General features: G+C 41.9%; 2 protein-coding genes across 4 annotated transcripts in view; one reads left to right on the forward strand and one right to left on the reverse strand.

Annotated features, from left to right (window-relative positions):
* The window catches only part of beta-Spec (spectrin beta chain), a 75,058-nt gene that overhangs the window by 30,222 nt on the left and 30,834 nt on the right, over positions 1–14,002 (forward strand). The window lies entirely within an intron of this gene.
* On the reverse strand, positions 41–13,076 carry kkv (hyaluronan synthase-like protein kkv). Of its 3 annotated transcripts, none has more exons than XM_011302744.1 (12): positions 12,665–13,076; positions 7,330–7,445; positions 6,435–7,183; positions 5,986–6,330; positions 4,152–5,881; positions 3,644–3,949; positions 2,874–3,121; positions 2,488–2,794; positions 1,784–1,960; positions 1,050–1,217; positions 739–982; positions 41–668 (listed from the first exon to the last, which is right to left on the reverse strand). In XM_011302744.1, the coding sequence occupies exons 2-12, from the start codon at positions 7,428–7,430 to the stop codon at positions 349–351; spliced, it is 4,695 nt and encodes a 1,564-aa protein (XP_011301046.1). In that variant the 5' UTR covers positions 7,431–7,445; positions 12,665–13,076; the 3' UTR covers positions 41–348. The 3 variants fall into 3 exon arrangements, with proteins under 3 accessions (XP_011301046.1, XP_011301045.1, XP_011301044.1); XM_011302743.1 differs by lacking the exons at positions 1,784–1,960; positions 3,644–3,949 and adding exons at positions 2,146–2,322; positions 3,194–3,499 and having other exon boundaries at positions 12,665–13,075; XM_011302742.1 differs by lacking the exon at positions 1,784–1,960 and adding an exon at positions 2,146–2,322 and having other exon boundaries at positions 12,665–13,075.

The following is a 14,002-nucleotide window of genomic DNA, read 5'->3' on the forward strand; positions in this document are numbered from 1 at the left end:
ATTTCTGAAGAAAAAAAAAAGAAAAGGAAGGAAAAGCCGCTTGTAATGAAAATTGATTTATTGCACTTGACTCATTCTCACAATCAGAATTCACTCATGCCAACGTAACATCATCAACTATAAATGACTACGTGAATAACAATCGATCTATTAATTAATACTCATCAACATAACAGGCACACGACGTCTTAATCCATTCATTTATTAATCTCTTACTGAATTATCAGTGTCATAATTAAATAACTGGGTATCACATACGAAACGATAGAACACGTCGTACACAAGGTAGTGAAAAATTCGCTCCTAGTAATCATCCAAAGTCTTTTAGCTACCCAAAACTCTTGAATGTTACATCTTTGAGTTGGAGTTGGTGCTCCAGCCGACGTTACCCATAGGCTGAAGCCTGACGCTGTTCCTGGGGCTGTTGTCAGCTTCGTAGCCACCATTCACCTGTCCAGCATCGGCGAATACGTCTTTGACAGATATCTGACTGCTGCGAGTGGGTCTAGGTTGAATCCCCAGAGGATTACCAGCGACTCCGTAAATATTATTAGCCCCCAGGGTCTGCATCTGGGACTTTCTCCTGAGTGCGATGAGACTGTTGCGACGAGCCTCGAAGGCCTTGGATGCCTTCATCGAGCGACGCGTCGAGATATTCCTGGGGAGACCTTAAGAAAGCGAGACAAGATGCAGAGATAATCGAGAGAGTTGATTAAAAGAGGAATTAAATTTACGAACCTAGGATTGCCTCGCCGTTTCCTTCGGTCATGCTGAAGAACCTCTGTCTGAAGGCTACGTCAAGGGTATTGATCGCCTGCGTCTTTCTTCTGCTCTTCTCTAGGTTTCGGATGGTCTTCCTGCGACCTGGACCACTGCCACTGCCTTCGTCGTAGTCACCCTCCATGCCGTCGAGCCTCTGGAGATCTCTGACGATCTCCACCGCGTGCTTCGACAGCAGAGCCTCCTCCGAGAGGTCTTTGGGCTGATCAAAAATAATTGGTCAATCAATTCAGTCCTATGATTATTCCACAATCCTCGAAAAAACTTACTTTCTTACAGCAGTACCAACTCAGAACAGTGCTCGATAAAATATGAGCGAATGTTCCAAATCGATGGAACAACATAGCAGTGAACTGAATAACCAAGATGAGGGCGAAGAAGAACACGAAGACAAGACCGATAGGCTCCAGTTGTAGATATTCCTTCGAGACGTGCACCTGCAAATGTCACGGTAATTAGCATTGGGAATTGGAGTCGTAATGACAATCAGATGCCCCCCGTTTAATCCACAAGATTATTATGTACACCGAACCGACGTTATGATAACCATCAAGCGTCGTTCGCCTCAGAGTTAGACACAAGACCATTGGAAGCTCAACCATGAGACTCCACTCCAGACCCAGTCAATAAATGCAGCTGTGTGATAAAACTGCAACCACGTGATTATTAGTCATCCATTTCCTTGTGTGAAGAATTTTAAAGGAATTGGTCAACGAAATTTTGATAATTTTGGGAGATGCTGTCAAATTATTTTTATGAGTGAATTGTCGTGTGACAACTTGAGGATCAGGTGTGAAGAAAATTCTAGATATGATCGCCAGAGATATATTGAATTGTGTGAGGGAAGTTAATGGACTTCCTTATCTAAAACTAGACTCCAGGGACTCGTGCGAATCGCCACCTTGTACCATTGGTTAAAAAAACAGGCAGTGGATTCAGATGTGAGACATGTAAGGAAGATAGACACATAGAGTAATTAGAGTTGAGGCCGGTATGCCGGTACCTCTGAGGTTTCCTCATCGAAGGTGATGTTGGTCTTGACCCCAAGTGGCCAAACAACGTGCAGCTGATCTTTGTTCAATTGAAGTAGAAATACTATCAGTACAAATAGAGCATTGAACATTAAAAACGCGAATACACTCTTGTTCCGGAGTTCAATGAGATCTCCCGCGATGCGTGCCTGTTTCCATATCCATCAACAAAAAAAAAGACAAAAAGCATATTCATTAGTAATATAATAGAAAAGCTCCACTGATGTCCTTGTACTCGATCCTGGGAAAATGCTCCTGTACATTGGAGTATGAAAATAAATTCTCGCATTGACAAGAGGAATGAGTACATGGCAACAGTAGAGCGGTAATTTACCTCTTGGGAACTCTCGTCATACGTGATGTTGGTCTTGATACCAAAGGGCCATTTAACGTGCAGAAGGTCTTTGTTCAACTGTAGCAGGAAGACTATCAGGACGAATAGTGCATTCAGCATAAAGAACGCGAAAACACTTTTGTCGCGTAGGTCCTTGAGATCGTTAGCTATTCTCGCCTGATATCACCATCAAATTATTATCATCCATGAGACAGGGCTGGGTAACGTCAGACGAGATTACCCAGCTCTGACTGAATAACTTGAAAAAAACTATTGAGTAATTTTGAAAACGATATGAAGAGGGACAGGGAGACGAGAGGGTTGGGATCACGGGTCTTTTACCTTCTCTGCTTTGTCCTCGTCGATGGGGTAGAGGTATTGGGCAAGGAGATCCTTCCAGAAGGATTCCTCCTGCATCGAGAGGACATCGACTTCGCCCTTCTTCAGGCCCTCGTCGGTCAGCCAATAAGGACGAGAGAGATTCTCGTCTCGTCTGATGTCCTCTTGCTCGCTCGACTCGTCAGAATCGCTGTTGTGCTCTTGATCCTCCTGCGAGGCTTCATTTATCGGACCCAGATGATCTCCACCTCGAGAACCTGCTGATGAGCCACGACGGCGGACTGCGCTGTGAGCGTGAGGATCCACCGCCCTGGATCATAATCCAAATCAATCCTGATTTTCCTTCAAGGAAAACAGAACAAGTCGAAATAATCAACTCTAGATATTACCTCTCAATCGTCTCTAATCGTTTTCCCAATTGCTCCAGAGACTCTGCAATAGCTACAAGCTGTTGCTTCTCCTCCGAAGGTTTGCCGTGAGTGCACAACATACATTTGAATAATCCAGCGAGAGAAATCTCGATAGACCCCTGATCGTCGTCATTATTTCCAGATCCATTCTGGAGAAATCCTAACAGCGATTTTGTCTTGGCCTTCTTCTTCGCCTCTTCTGCCTCCTTTTTCTCTTGCTCTAATTCCTATCATCAAAGTATTTAATGAACCAGATCTTCAGGGTCCAGTGCATTAGTAAATTAGTCATTAGTATTTACCGCCTTTGTTTTCTTCACTGTTACTTCCCGCGTGCCCCACGTTATGTTATTCAAATTGACGAGTGAATATATAATTAATACGGCATACATCGAGGGTACCGTTATGTAGTAAATTATTCCATGCACAAGGCAACCGATTTCTTGCGGATGTAGACATCCAGCAATTGCTATCTGCGTTGTCACCAGAAGGATGAACAAACTCGAGGGTGAGAGTAGACCGTCGTCAATGACATTTATAGCTATCGCTATTATAACAGCTACCATTACGAGCGCGTAGATTACACTGAGAATAGCAGCGAAAAGGACCTGTCAGTGCATTCAAAAGAATCTATTTCATGACTGAATTTGTCCTAGAGAATCCTCCGTCACCTCCGGATTAACCCATCACCACAACCAGTTCAAGCAATAAAAAATCTCCTGACAATAATCAACGCTCCAAACGAGACAAACCTTCTTCGTCTTCTTCACTTGGACTTCCCTCGTTCCCCACGTTACGACATTGAGATTTATGATCGAGTAAAGAATGAGAAGCAGGTACATCGAGGGAATAGACAGGAGGTAAATGATACCGGGTACGACACACCAAAACTCCTGGGGATGTAGGCAAGCTGCTATGAAAAATGAACTCGACAGCGACATCAGGAATATCGCCGATGGCGAGCCTATCCCATCCTCACCAAGTTGTAGAGCAGTACCAACTATCACTGCCATCATGATCATTGCATAGAGCGTTGACAATATTTGGGCGCAGAGAAGCTGAAAGGATAATACCATACCATACCATACAATTGCCAAATCACAATTAAATGAGAACTGCAATTGAGGAATACGTAATCCAAAATAATAAATATAAATAATTCGTGATACAGGGTTTTGTGATGAATCCGTGATAAGTAGTGGAGACACCAATCCCAGACAATACAAGTACACGACGATGAGAATAATGAATAAATATTACCTGTATATTAGATTTGCAAGTGAAGCAAACGACCATAAATAATAGAATCGGAAAGATATTGTAGTAGAAGCTGGTCCAGTTGTCGATTTTGAAGGCAGCCACGAAGGCACCCACCAACATGAGAAAAATGGTGCCAGGTCCGAGAATGGTGCCACCCATGAGGAGAATCTGATACGATATATAGGGCATAGAGATATTATCGTTGATTTTGATAGTTCTTTTGGCGTCCATGAGGAGATCCATGATATTAGCCATGGTAGAAGGGACCCATCGTCTTCGCTGATTGTAGAATTCATTGAAACCCTCAGGAGCATGAGTGTAGGCATCACTGGCAGCGGAGTATTCGACTCGATATCCCCTCTGAAGTAGGAGAGTGCACAGCCATCGATCCTCACCTTGATCATACTGAACGTAATGCCTTGCATCCTCAGACTTGGTCGTGTACTTCTTCATGACGTTGTCGTCCATAAGTGCTTTACCCCTGAAAAGGGAAAAACAACCAGGACTACAGAGTACACATCCGATCATGTGCTCCGTGGCTTTCTGGAGCCAGTGACCAATGGCGTACTCGAACATCTGATACCAGACCATGGGGCCAGAGCCGACTGGATGAATTCTACCGCAGGCAGCACCTAAATTCTTATTCTTCTTCATCAAGTCAACGAGTAGCTTGACAGCGGCTGGTTGGAAGTCAATGTCACCGTCTAGAGTCAGGAGATACGTGTTCTCGGCGATTATCTCCTTCCTGTCAACACTGATTGGCAGCTCCATCAAGCGATGACCCAGCAAGTAGTACATGTACATCACTTGGCTCCACCGTTTTCTGTGACGAATCTTGTTCTTGTCCTTCAAGTGAGCAATCATCTTGGACTTGCCAGGTAAAGTCCACACAAGTCGACCACCGTAAGGAGTTGGAATTTTCTTCGGTGCTCTCACGTGCATTCTTGTCTGATGCACGTCAGAGGCGGCTTCGTCCAGTGTTCCCACTAACAGCTTGACAAAACGATTCACTTGTGTCTCGTTCTCGTCGTGATCAGCCAATTCGAAAGCATCATCGAAGAATATGTGAGTCTCGAATTCGTAGTAATCTGGGTCAACGACCTTCAAGTATTTCTGTGCTGTACGCCTTGCGCACTGATCCTCATCAAGCCGTAAAATACTCTTCAAGAACTCAATCATCTCTTCCTTGTTCTCGTGCCACATCGTGGCACACGCATAAATACGTGTTACGTGATCGCTGTTCTTGACAGCTGATGGTGGTGTCGTTGATCCGTCAGTTTGCTCGTAGATGGTCTCGTAATCACCGTCCCCCTTTTCTCTCTCGATCTCGGCAAGATCCTCGACCTTCACCTCCGGTTGATCGTCACGTTTGCGATTTAGTCCGAGGGACTGGTCTATCAGGAGGGAGTCGTACATGGGGACGACGAAGAGCTTCTCCGTGGCAGCCAGACGCTCGCACTTTGGCGTCCATATGTGGATGGTGAACCAGGTCTGCGAGAGCAGCCACAGCAGCCACACCCACGCGTACTGCTTCGATACGAAGTCGTTTAGGAAGTAGGGTGGAGGTGACTCGTAGAAGAGGTAGTCAGGAATTGTTCCGTGGAAGAAGCAAGGATCGGTGTTGCGGAGGCCACAGGCCGCGATGAGGAGGGAGATCAGGACGGGAATGGTCAGACTCACTGGGAAAGCGTAACTGAAGCCCTGGATTAAAATTTTACACGCGAATTTACCTGTGGAAGATTTATAATTAATGAGGAATTTCAATTAACAGAGAAATCGTTGAATTTGTCGAATGCATTCATCGACTCAGATTGTCAAAAATTCTTTGACTCACCAAATATGTAAGCGAAGTAAGACGCGAAGATCTGAATCAACAGAACATACATGGCTGAATTGAGGTCAGCATCGACTGTTTCAGTCTCGCCATTTGGCAGAAACTCGGAGATGTCGGGAATTGTTCCCAGAGCATTTTGACGTACAGCTGTCACGGTGATCTTGTGCTCTCCAAAAGCACTACCGAACATTGTGAACAGGTGACCAACGGTTTCACCTCTCGCGTGGAGAATTATCAATGAGCTTATGAAGAAGGCAATGATTTTCCAGATGGAAACGAATAAGTAGGTGAAGTATCTCGTCAATCGGAGATCCTTCTTAACTCTGTTGAGAGTCCTGACAAGACCTAGGGGACAAAGCCGAGATGGTTAATGAAAAATTTTCCCAATACAATGACTTCAATAATAAATTAAACGTATGCGCAAGGTAGCCAGTGAAATCGAAATATACCAATGGGGCTCTGCATGGAGACGTAGTTCTCCCACCAACCACAGGATACGAGGATCAAAGAGGCTGGAATGAGCCAGAGGCTGTGTCTGGAGCTCTCCAGCAGTGGCCAGACAACAAAACCACTGGCTTGTGCTGCCAGTGCTGCGAGATCAACGAGCACCAGGACAAATCTCTTGGATTCGTCTTTGCTCTTGTTCCTGGAGAGTAGACCCAGGAGACCTGGTACGAAGCACACACAATTGGTCAGCATAGCCCCCCTGATGACATCCAGGTCAGGTAGCACCGAGAAGAACATCAGAGCAAGTCCCAGTACGTGAAATGTCTCCATCATGAAGACCAAGAGGAAGTGCGAGGACAGGGGCTTCTTGCATGACTTGAAGGTGCACATTCTGCAGCTCCTGATGAAGGTGCCAATCTCGGGCACTGCGAAGGCTATTATTATGCACCACATCCAGCCAATTCTCTCTTCCTCGGGGAGGCTAACCACGAACTGGCGGTCTCTACCTAATTGACGATTGCAGTACACCATCACTCGACCTGGACGCAGCTGCGATGTCATGAAGAGTACTGTACCCTTTGCCAGGACACCACAACCAAGGACAATGACGAACACTAGGAGGTAGACTATTACTTTTGTTATTTGAACTGTCGCGTCCAGGCATTTTTGGTTTGCCATGGAGCCAGAGTCTATCTTTGGAGGGGGATCTCTGAAGACGTCCCATGCTTTTGTCTCTACGACTGTTCGCTGACTGAAATCAGGGAGGATCAGGATTAAATGAAATTGCACATTTTTTTTTCAATTCGAAATTCCACAAAACTTCAGGGAGAGTGTGAAATTCTTCGCCGTGGGAGGAATTTCTTCAGTTTCTCGTTCTCACTTTAGTAAAATCATTACCTTCCACCGTAATCCTGGGTCAAGGGTGTTGTATCATCATCTGAAAAATCGTCATGACTCCCTCCTCCGGGGACAACCCCATTCTGCTGCTGGTGCTGCATTTCCACTGGTCAATCCTAAACAAGAAAAATTAGCAACAAAATTATGTCGTCCTAAAAAAAAATACAGCGAGTCCAGGAAAAATTGCATTATTGCTCCCGGATGAGTCCCCAAAAAATAGCAATAAAATATAGCAAGTGTCAATATAAAATTTCCGCATTCCTCCGTAATTTTGTCGGTCACTCGATTCTCATCCCCTTGATTGCGTCATACACCGATTTTCTCCGAGATGCATCAGCTTAATGACCACCGATACTAACGGTACCCGCTCATATTTCTAATCGGCTAATGAAACATTTCTAGTTGCGGTTGCCGTATAATGGCACAAACGCGTGAATTGAATTTACGCATACGTGTCTGCTACCGAGTCGATTATATCATCAGGCAGCAACCGCAAGACGTGTAATTTTTTTGATTGATTAAAAGGTGAAAGTAGAAGCATCATCGGTTAATGCAATAGTTTACGATGTGTCATGGACGTAATTACTGAAAATTCCGTGAATCCATTTTGCCTTCAATTTCTGTTGACTGAATTTTCTAAATTTTTCAATTTAGTACAACATTTACCGCAACATTCGAGTAAAAATTATAGATTTCCGCTAACAATTGCCGATACGCAATTAGAGTAGGTGCGATTTCTCCGATTGCCAAATGATTGGATCAAGTGGTGATGTTCGAAGCTAGAAATGCCTGTAATTGATCATTACATCGTCATCAATCAATGCGTTCGTGGCCATATGGTATAAATTGATCGGACATAACGTTATAGTATCTTTGTTCTCGAAAGAGGCTGACAAAGGAGGGAGAGTGAGATTTTTAACTGGTTCCTTCAGCTCTTGAAAGTGAAAGGCAACAGAAAACAAGGCAGATAACGTAGCAAGGACGTCCACTGCAACATACTGTAACCGCCCTCGAGCCTCGTCACCGTCTACCCCACCACCAGGACCTCCCTACTTTCTTTCCTCGCTTATTTATTTGTATTTCGGTAGGTTTCTTTTATTTTTATCCGTTTCCCCCTTCAACATTGGAGTTTCAATGGACGTGCATCCTGAATTCCATTACTGTGTCAATGATCTGGGGATATTTTAACTCCAGGATGAGGTGAGGTTTGCCTTCACCGGGGGTCAGTCGTTATTTTTAGAGGCCAACTTCTCCGAGAGGGCAGAATAAATTCCAATCGTTTTTCCATTTTTTTCATTTTCGCAATCAGTTGCAATTAACAAATGATCAGCAAATGGTTTGACGCCTAATTAATGACTAAGAAATCACACGAGTAATGAATCTTGATGATTAATCAGTGAATTTGAATATGGATCTGCTTAATGAACGTATAATAGATTGGAGGATTTATTTCCCTTGAGGGAAGAACTCGATCGATCGAATTCGTTATTGGGGATCGGACGGTATCATCTCAAGTGCTCGATTACGTTTTCTCTTGTTCGCAATTTTTTCTCGTGAGAAAATCCTCTCCCCAGTTTTTGCTGTAATAAAATACCCCCCCATGCCTGTCATCATTACAGCTATTAAATTATTACGCATGTACAAAACAACTGGCGATGGTTTTTCTTTGATTCAATGCGCCTCGAGGACTTTCTTATTGGATTCATTCAAACACTGATTTCTCGAGCCCAGGGGCTACGAATTCCTTTGGTAATAGAGTTCGAAGGGATTTCGATATTTTCGGGGCTTTCGGATTTTTCTTGTCGACGAGAAAAGAGGAAATTATTCTTCAGTCATTTGAACACACGTCATGTTTCGCTCCAGTAATCACCGGTCACGAAAATTATATAGGAAATATTTCTTTCACTCCGAGTTTTAAAGCTGAAATATCCATGAGTAGCTCGAATCATCTTCAGAGCGATTTCCAATGGGAATTTTCATTTTTCATGCTGTATTATTATTTATTTATAATTAATTAATCGATAAAATCAGTACTTTATTCATTAATTATTATAATTATAGATTTTGATAGGAAAATATCCTCTGGTATGAATTATTTCTCACAATCAAATTTTCCTATTCGATTTTGGAAAATAAGATTTTACAACAAAAAAATTTTTTTTTCTGGTAATTATGCCCCGGGAAAATTGACACTGATTTTCTTCCCGAGAATATTACATGGAGTTGAAAAGGAGCAAACTTGAAATTCCGTTTCTCTCCCAATAAACAACGGAGTTATCCATAAACACCGGAGTTATCCATAAACACCGGAGTTTCTGCATTGTGACCACTTCCTGATCATTCCGTAAAACTAAAACGCTAAAAGCCCCACGCCTCCATAAATATATCGTACATTACATATAAGAGGTATCGAAATGTTACGAGCGAGAAAACAGGCGTGCCTGGTTTGTCATGGCGATTGAAAAATATAAAAATAAAATCGAGCAACTGGCGAAGGAACAGACTGGCTTTTTCACTGACATAGCTCAAGCATTTTCCAGTTGCAAAATCCTGGAGTGGCACGCCGACAATTCCACCCGGAACCTAGAATATCGACGGATATGGAATAATGATTGACGTGAGAATCCTTTCAGGAGGAAGAGTCACAATGCAACAAAAAGGAAAAAAATAATAATAATCACAATGAAGATTTTTTTTCCCTTTGAATCCGCATTTCCACTTTGAAACTGCCACTTCCCAGGGACTGACCTTCGACATTACAAAGATATCTTCCGCCTCAGATAGTCATTGAGGAGAAAGAATTTGTGATAAAAGGATTACGATATCTGCTGAGCGATAGCTAATGCAATGCAATTCCATTTTTATTCGAGATATTCGAGATATTATCATTTCTTTTACGATTACAACTCGATTATCGCGATCTAATCGAGTGTGAAAAATCCATGCAGTAACCTATCGAAACTGGAAATCACTGAAATTTTTCTGGTGCTCTCACCGCGTTGCAAATGGAGTGAAATGAAAAAAAATGAAACTGTTTCGCTGTTTCATAATCGACAGGATTGTTAGAGTCACAAAGACTTGACTCATGTATCCTAACTGTATTATTTATATTGGAGTTAATTTGAAGCAATATTTATTTGCGCAATCGACGCAATAAAAATAACATTCCCTTTTAAAACGCTCAGCGCTCGGGAATTCTCACATTTTTTGTTCGGATTTAATAAGTGTTTTATGAAATCGAATTATCTCGGTGAGGATTGATCATACGAGAAAGTGTCATTGACCTTTTTTGTCGAGTGCTTTCCGATCTAGAAAAAATTCCTCTGTCGTTTTTCGGTGAATTCATTAGTTTCCGGGATATTTGCGAAATTATCTCCAAGAATTTTTCCCACTTTTCCAGTTAGACTGAAAACTCGTTTGCCAATTCTCGAAATATCTCGGTAACGACTGGTCCTAGGGAAAAAAAGTGAAAGAGATCTTACGTTGAAAATTGGTTGATCTACTAAAAAGGTTGTTGACATTTTCCTGTAATTCCATTGGTGTTGCGAGTAAAATCGAATTGAATTTGATTAATTGAATTTGATTGGATTGATCGAGTGTCCTCACTTCAAAAATCATCCACTTCACCGTATATCTAAACTTATTGAAGTCTCCATTACATACGTTCCAGTCAGTACGTAATCCTCGCCTTTCTAAAAATCCTCGAAATTATAGAGTTGCAAGAAGACCGGTCATGGGGAACGCCGAGAGTCAGTCAATTGGAAATTATACCTCGGTCACGTACCACGCGACTTCCTTTCTGATCAGCCACATCTCCCTCTACAGAAGAAGTCTCATATATCCGGAAATCATATCCTTGACAGCCTAGACCAACCAAACACACCCTAATAGTCATTGCAATTGCAATTCTCGTAATAGTTCTATCCGGGCCTCCCTGTAAATTTTCACCAAAATTCCACGTAAAGATACTTTATACATTTTGGACTATTGAGTGAATTCTGAATCAATTAACTTCGATGTTAATTAATTAACAAATTTAATGAAAGAAATCGATGGCATGTTTTCCTGCATGTACCATTGAAGGAGTTTATTGCAACAGTCTCATCCAACATTCCTCCACAGTATTTCGAAATAATTCAACCGCAATCCCAAAACTTCTACGACCTCGAAAATCTCATCACTCGTTTCTCGATTCCCACCGTCATCCAATCTACTTCCTCCCTCGGTCATTAATCAACCGTCGCTGATTCACGGATAAACTTTTCATCGAAATTATGCGGGAAAAATCCAAATGTCTTCCGCTGATGAGTGAAAGGTGTCGAAATAACGGAGGGAAACCCGGAGTCGATCTAAATCGCTGGGGAAATCGGTTGCACTGATTTCCATATTCAACCGGAAAGCAGCGGTTATCAAGAGTATTCTAGGGCAAACCGAAGAAAGATTAACATCCAGAGATGAATTACTGCCGAGTAAACTGTTTGAAAATTATTCATTAAAGTGAGATATTTCAAAAAATTTATGACAACGTAAACTTATCCGTCCCAAATATGCACTCGGAATCTTACCATAAAATCCCCATTTAAATTCTAGTGTCAAATAAATTTATTTCGCGAATTAACGAATTTAATTCACATAAATAATATTTTCACTCGGCGTAATAAGTAGTCTCTCAAGAATCGTTGTTCATCGAGTCCTAAATCCCCTCTCCCTTTCATCATTCGTCTGAACAGTCGGATGATTCTACAGATGTTGCCTAATAAGTCCTCGCTAATTGATTCGCCACATTAATTCTTCATCAAAACACCAAAACACGGGATTTTCATTTTTTCTCGTTATTTAAAATTCTAATTTATGCACTTCAATGTCTAACACATGACATTTCATCTGAATTTGCAAATTTGGTCAAATGTCATGGAAAAATCTATGGAACTGATCAATTGCCATCAAATAATTTCCCAAAAATCAATAAAAAATTAAAGAACAGGAAAATTCATAATCAAATTCTAATTTCTCCCATTAAAATTCGTATGCGCCTAAAAAAATCTATTCGCAATAAAAAAACATAACGGTAAATTCAATCCTCTACATTTTCTTGACAGAAGTGATTTTTTCTCTCTCTCCAATTTTTTTCCTCCAAATTCCAAAAACCAAGTAAAAGAATTCATGTTCTAAAAAAATCCAGAAATTCCACTTTGACAGTTCCACGCGCTCCCCCACCAAAACCCACATATTTTCTGATACTCCGTTCCTCATTGACATACGAAGTCTCCTAACGGAACAATCACCGGGGTACATCTGTCCCAGGAAAAAAAAAAATCAAAAATCGTGCGCTCACCGTGCGTTGAATCCAAGACGAAAGTATTCCCTCGTGTCTCAGCGGATCATGTCGCTGGTATCACCTCCGCACTTTGAATCAGTTTAAAAATCAATCGGTGGGAAGATTGATAAATCCACTAAGAACCGATAGAACCGATAGAACCGATCACTCGCGGATCAATCAGCGCATCCTCTAATCCTGACTGATAGTAAACCGTTGAAAAACCGGTGTAAAATTGTTGGACTAAATAATTGCAATTAATGGAGGGCATATAAATGTAAAATAAATATAATATGGAAATATGAAAATATGGAGGGACTGGATCGGAGAGGTGAAAGCCGAGGTGAACGTTAGCGCACGACTGTCCGTTCCAAGTTGTTCTCAAAGAAGGAACGGTGCTCTCTTCCCCACCGATATGCTACACCATCAGGTTTATAACTACGGGTTACTTTCACAAAACTTCTCACTCGTGGAGCCGTTGGATTTTCACATGAGCGCGGCATAAAGGGAATAACACTCGGGTCTATTATCATTGCGAAGACACTCGACATGACGTCAGAATGGAAAAACGTCCAGGTATTCCTCTCACGTGGGTGGAGGAGTCAAGCCAAATGAAAGAGGGAGGTCTTTTGCCTTCCGATCGCGGGGAATATCCTCGAGGGTCGACGATCCCGGTTACCTCAAGGTCCTCTCATCCTCGATCATCCTTGGCAGAGGATTCCCCGAGGATTTCACACACTTTTTTTCATCATCCCCAGGTGATAGATTATTTCGTGGCATATCTCTATTTTATTTCTTCTTTAATTCCGAGAACTCATCACAACCCTCAAGTCCGGATCATTTGGGGATCAACGATTATTTTAGAAAATGTGTGTCGGTTATTACAGCTCCTCTGAATTTTTATATTTTTTGTTTTACGAGTAATTGATGGGGTTGAAATTTTTTCGGCAAGGTCGTATTTTAGGTGAAATCTAATTCAAAAATTTACTTGAAATTTCAACGATTTGATAGTCCAAAGAAATTGATGTCACGATTTTATCTGAAAAACTTCATTAGTGAATTTCCATTTTCCATTCTAGAATGATTTTTTTCTCATAATAATATGATTGGCAGTCTTTTATTAATATCTTCTCCGAGGGAAAGGGTAAAGTGACATTTATAAACGATCTCCTGACTTTTATCGATCCTCAATGCTTCGAAACTCGAATAACCGTTTTTGTTCGAGGATGAGATGCTCGAGGAATTTGTAAAAGTTGGGATGCACGCTCGATCCTTCGAGAGACTCAAGGACCCTTGGATTTCTAATTAGACTCCTGTTTCACGTTACCATATTGCAGGGGCAAATACCAAATACGG

The sequence above is a fragment of the Fopius arisanus genome, unplaced genomic scaffold (genome assembly GCF_000806365.1).
Source record: "Fopius arisanus strain USDA-PBARC FA_bdor unplaced genomic scaffold, ASM80636v1 scaffold00029, whole genome shotgun sequence".
NCBI classification, from domain to species: domain Eukaryota; kingdom Metazoa; phylum Arthropoda; class Insecta; order Hymenoptera; family Braconidae; genus Fopius; species Fopius arisanus.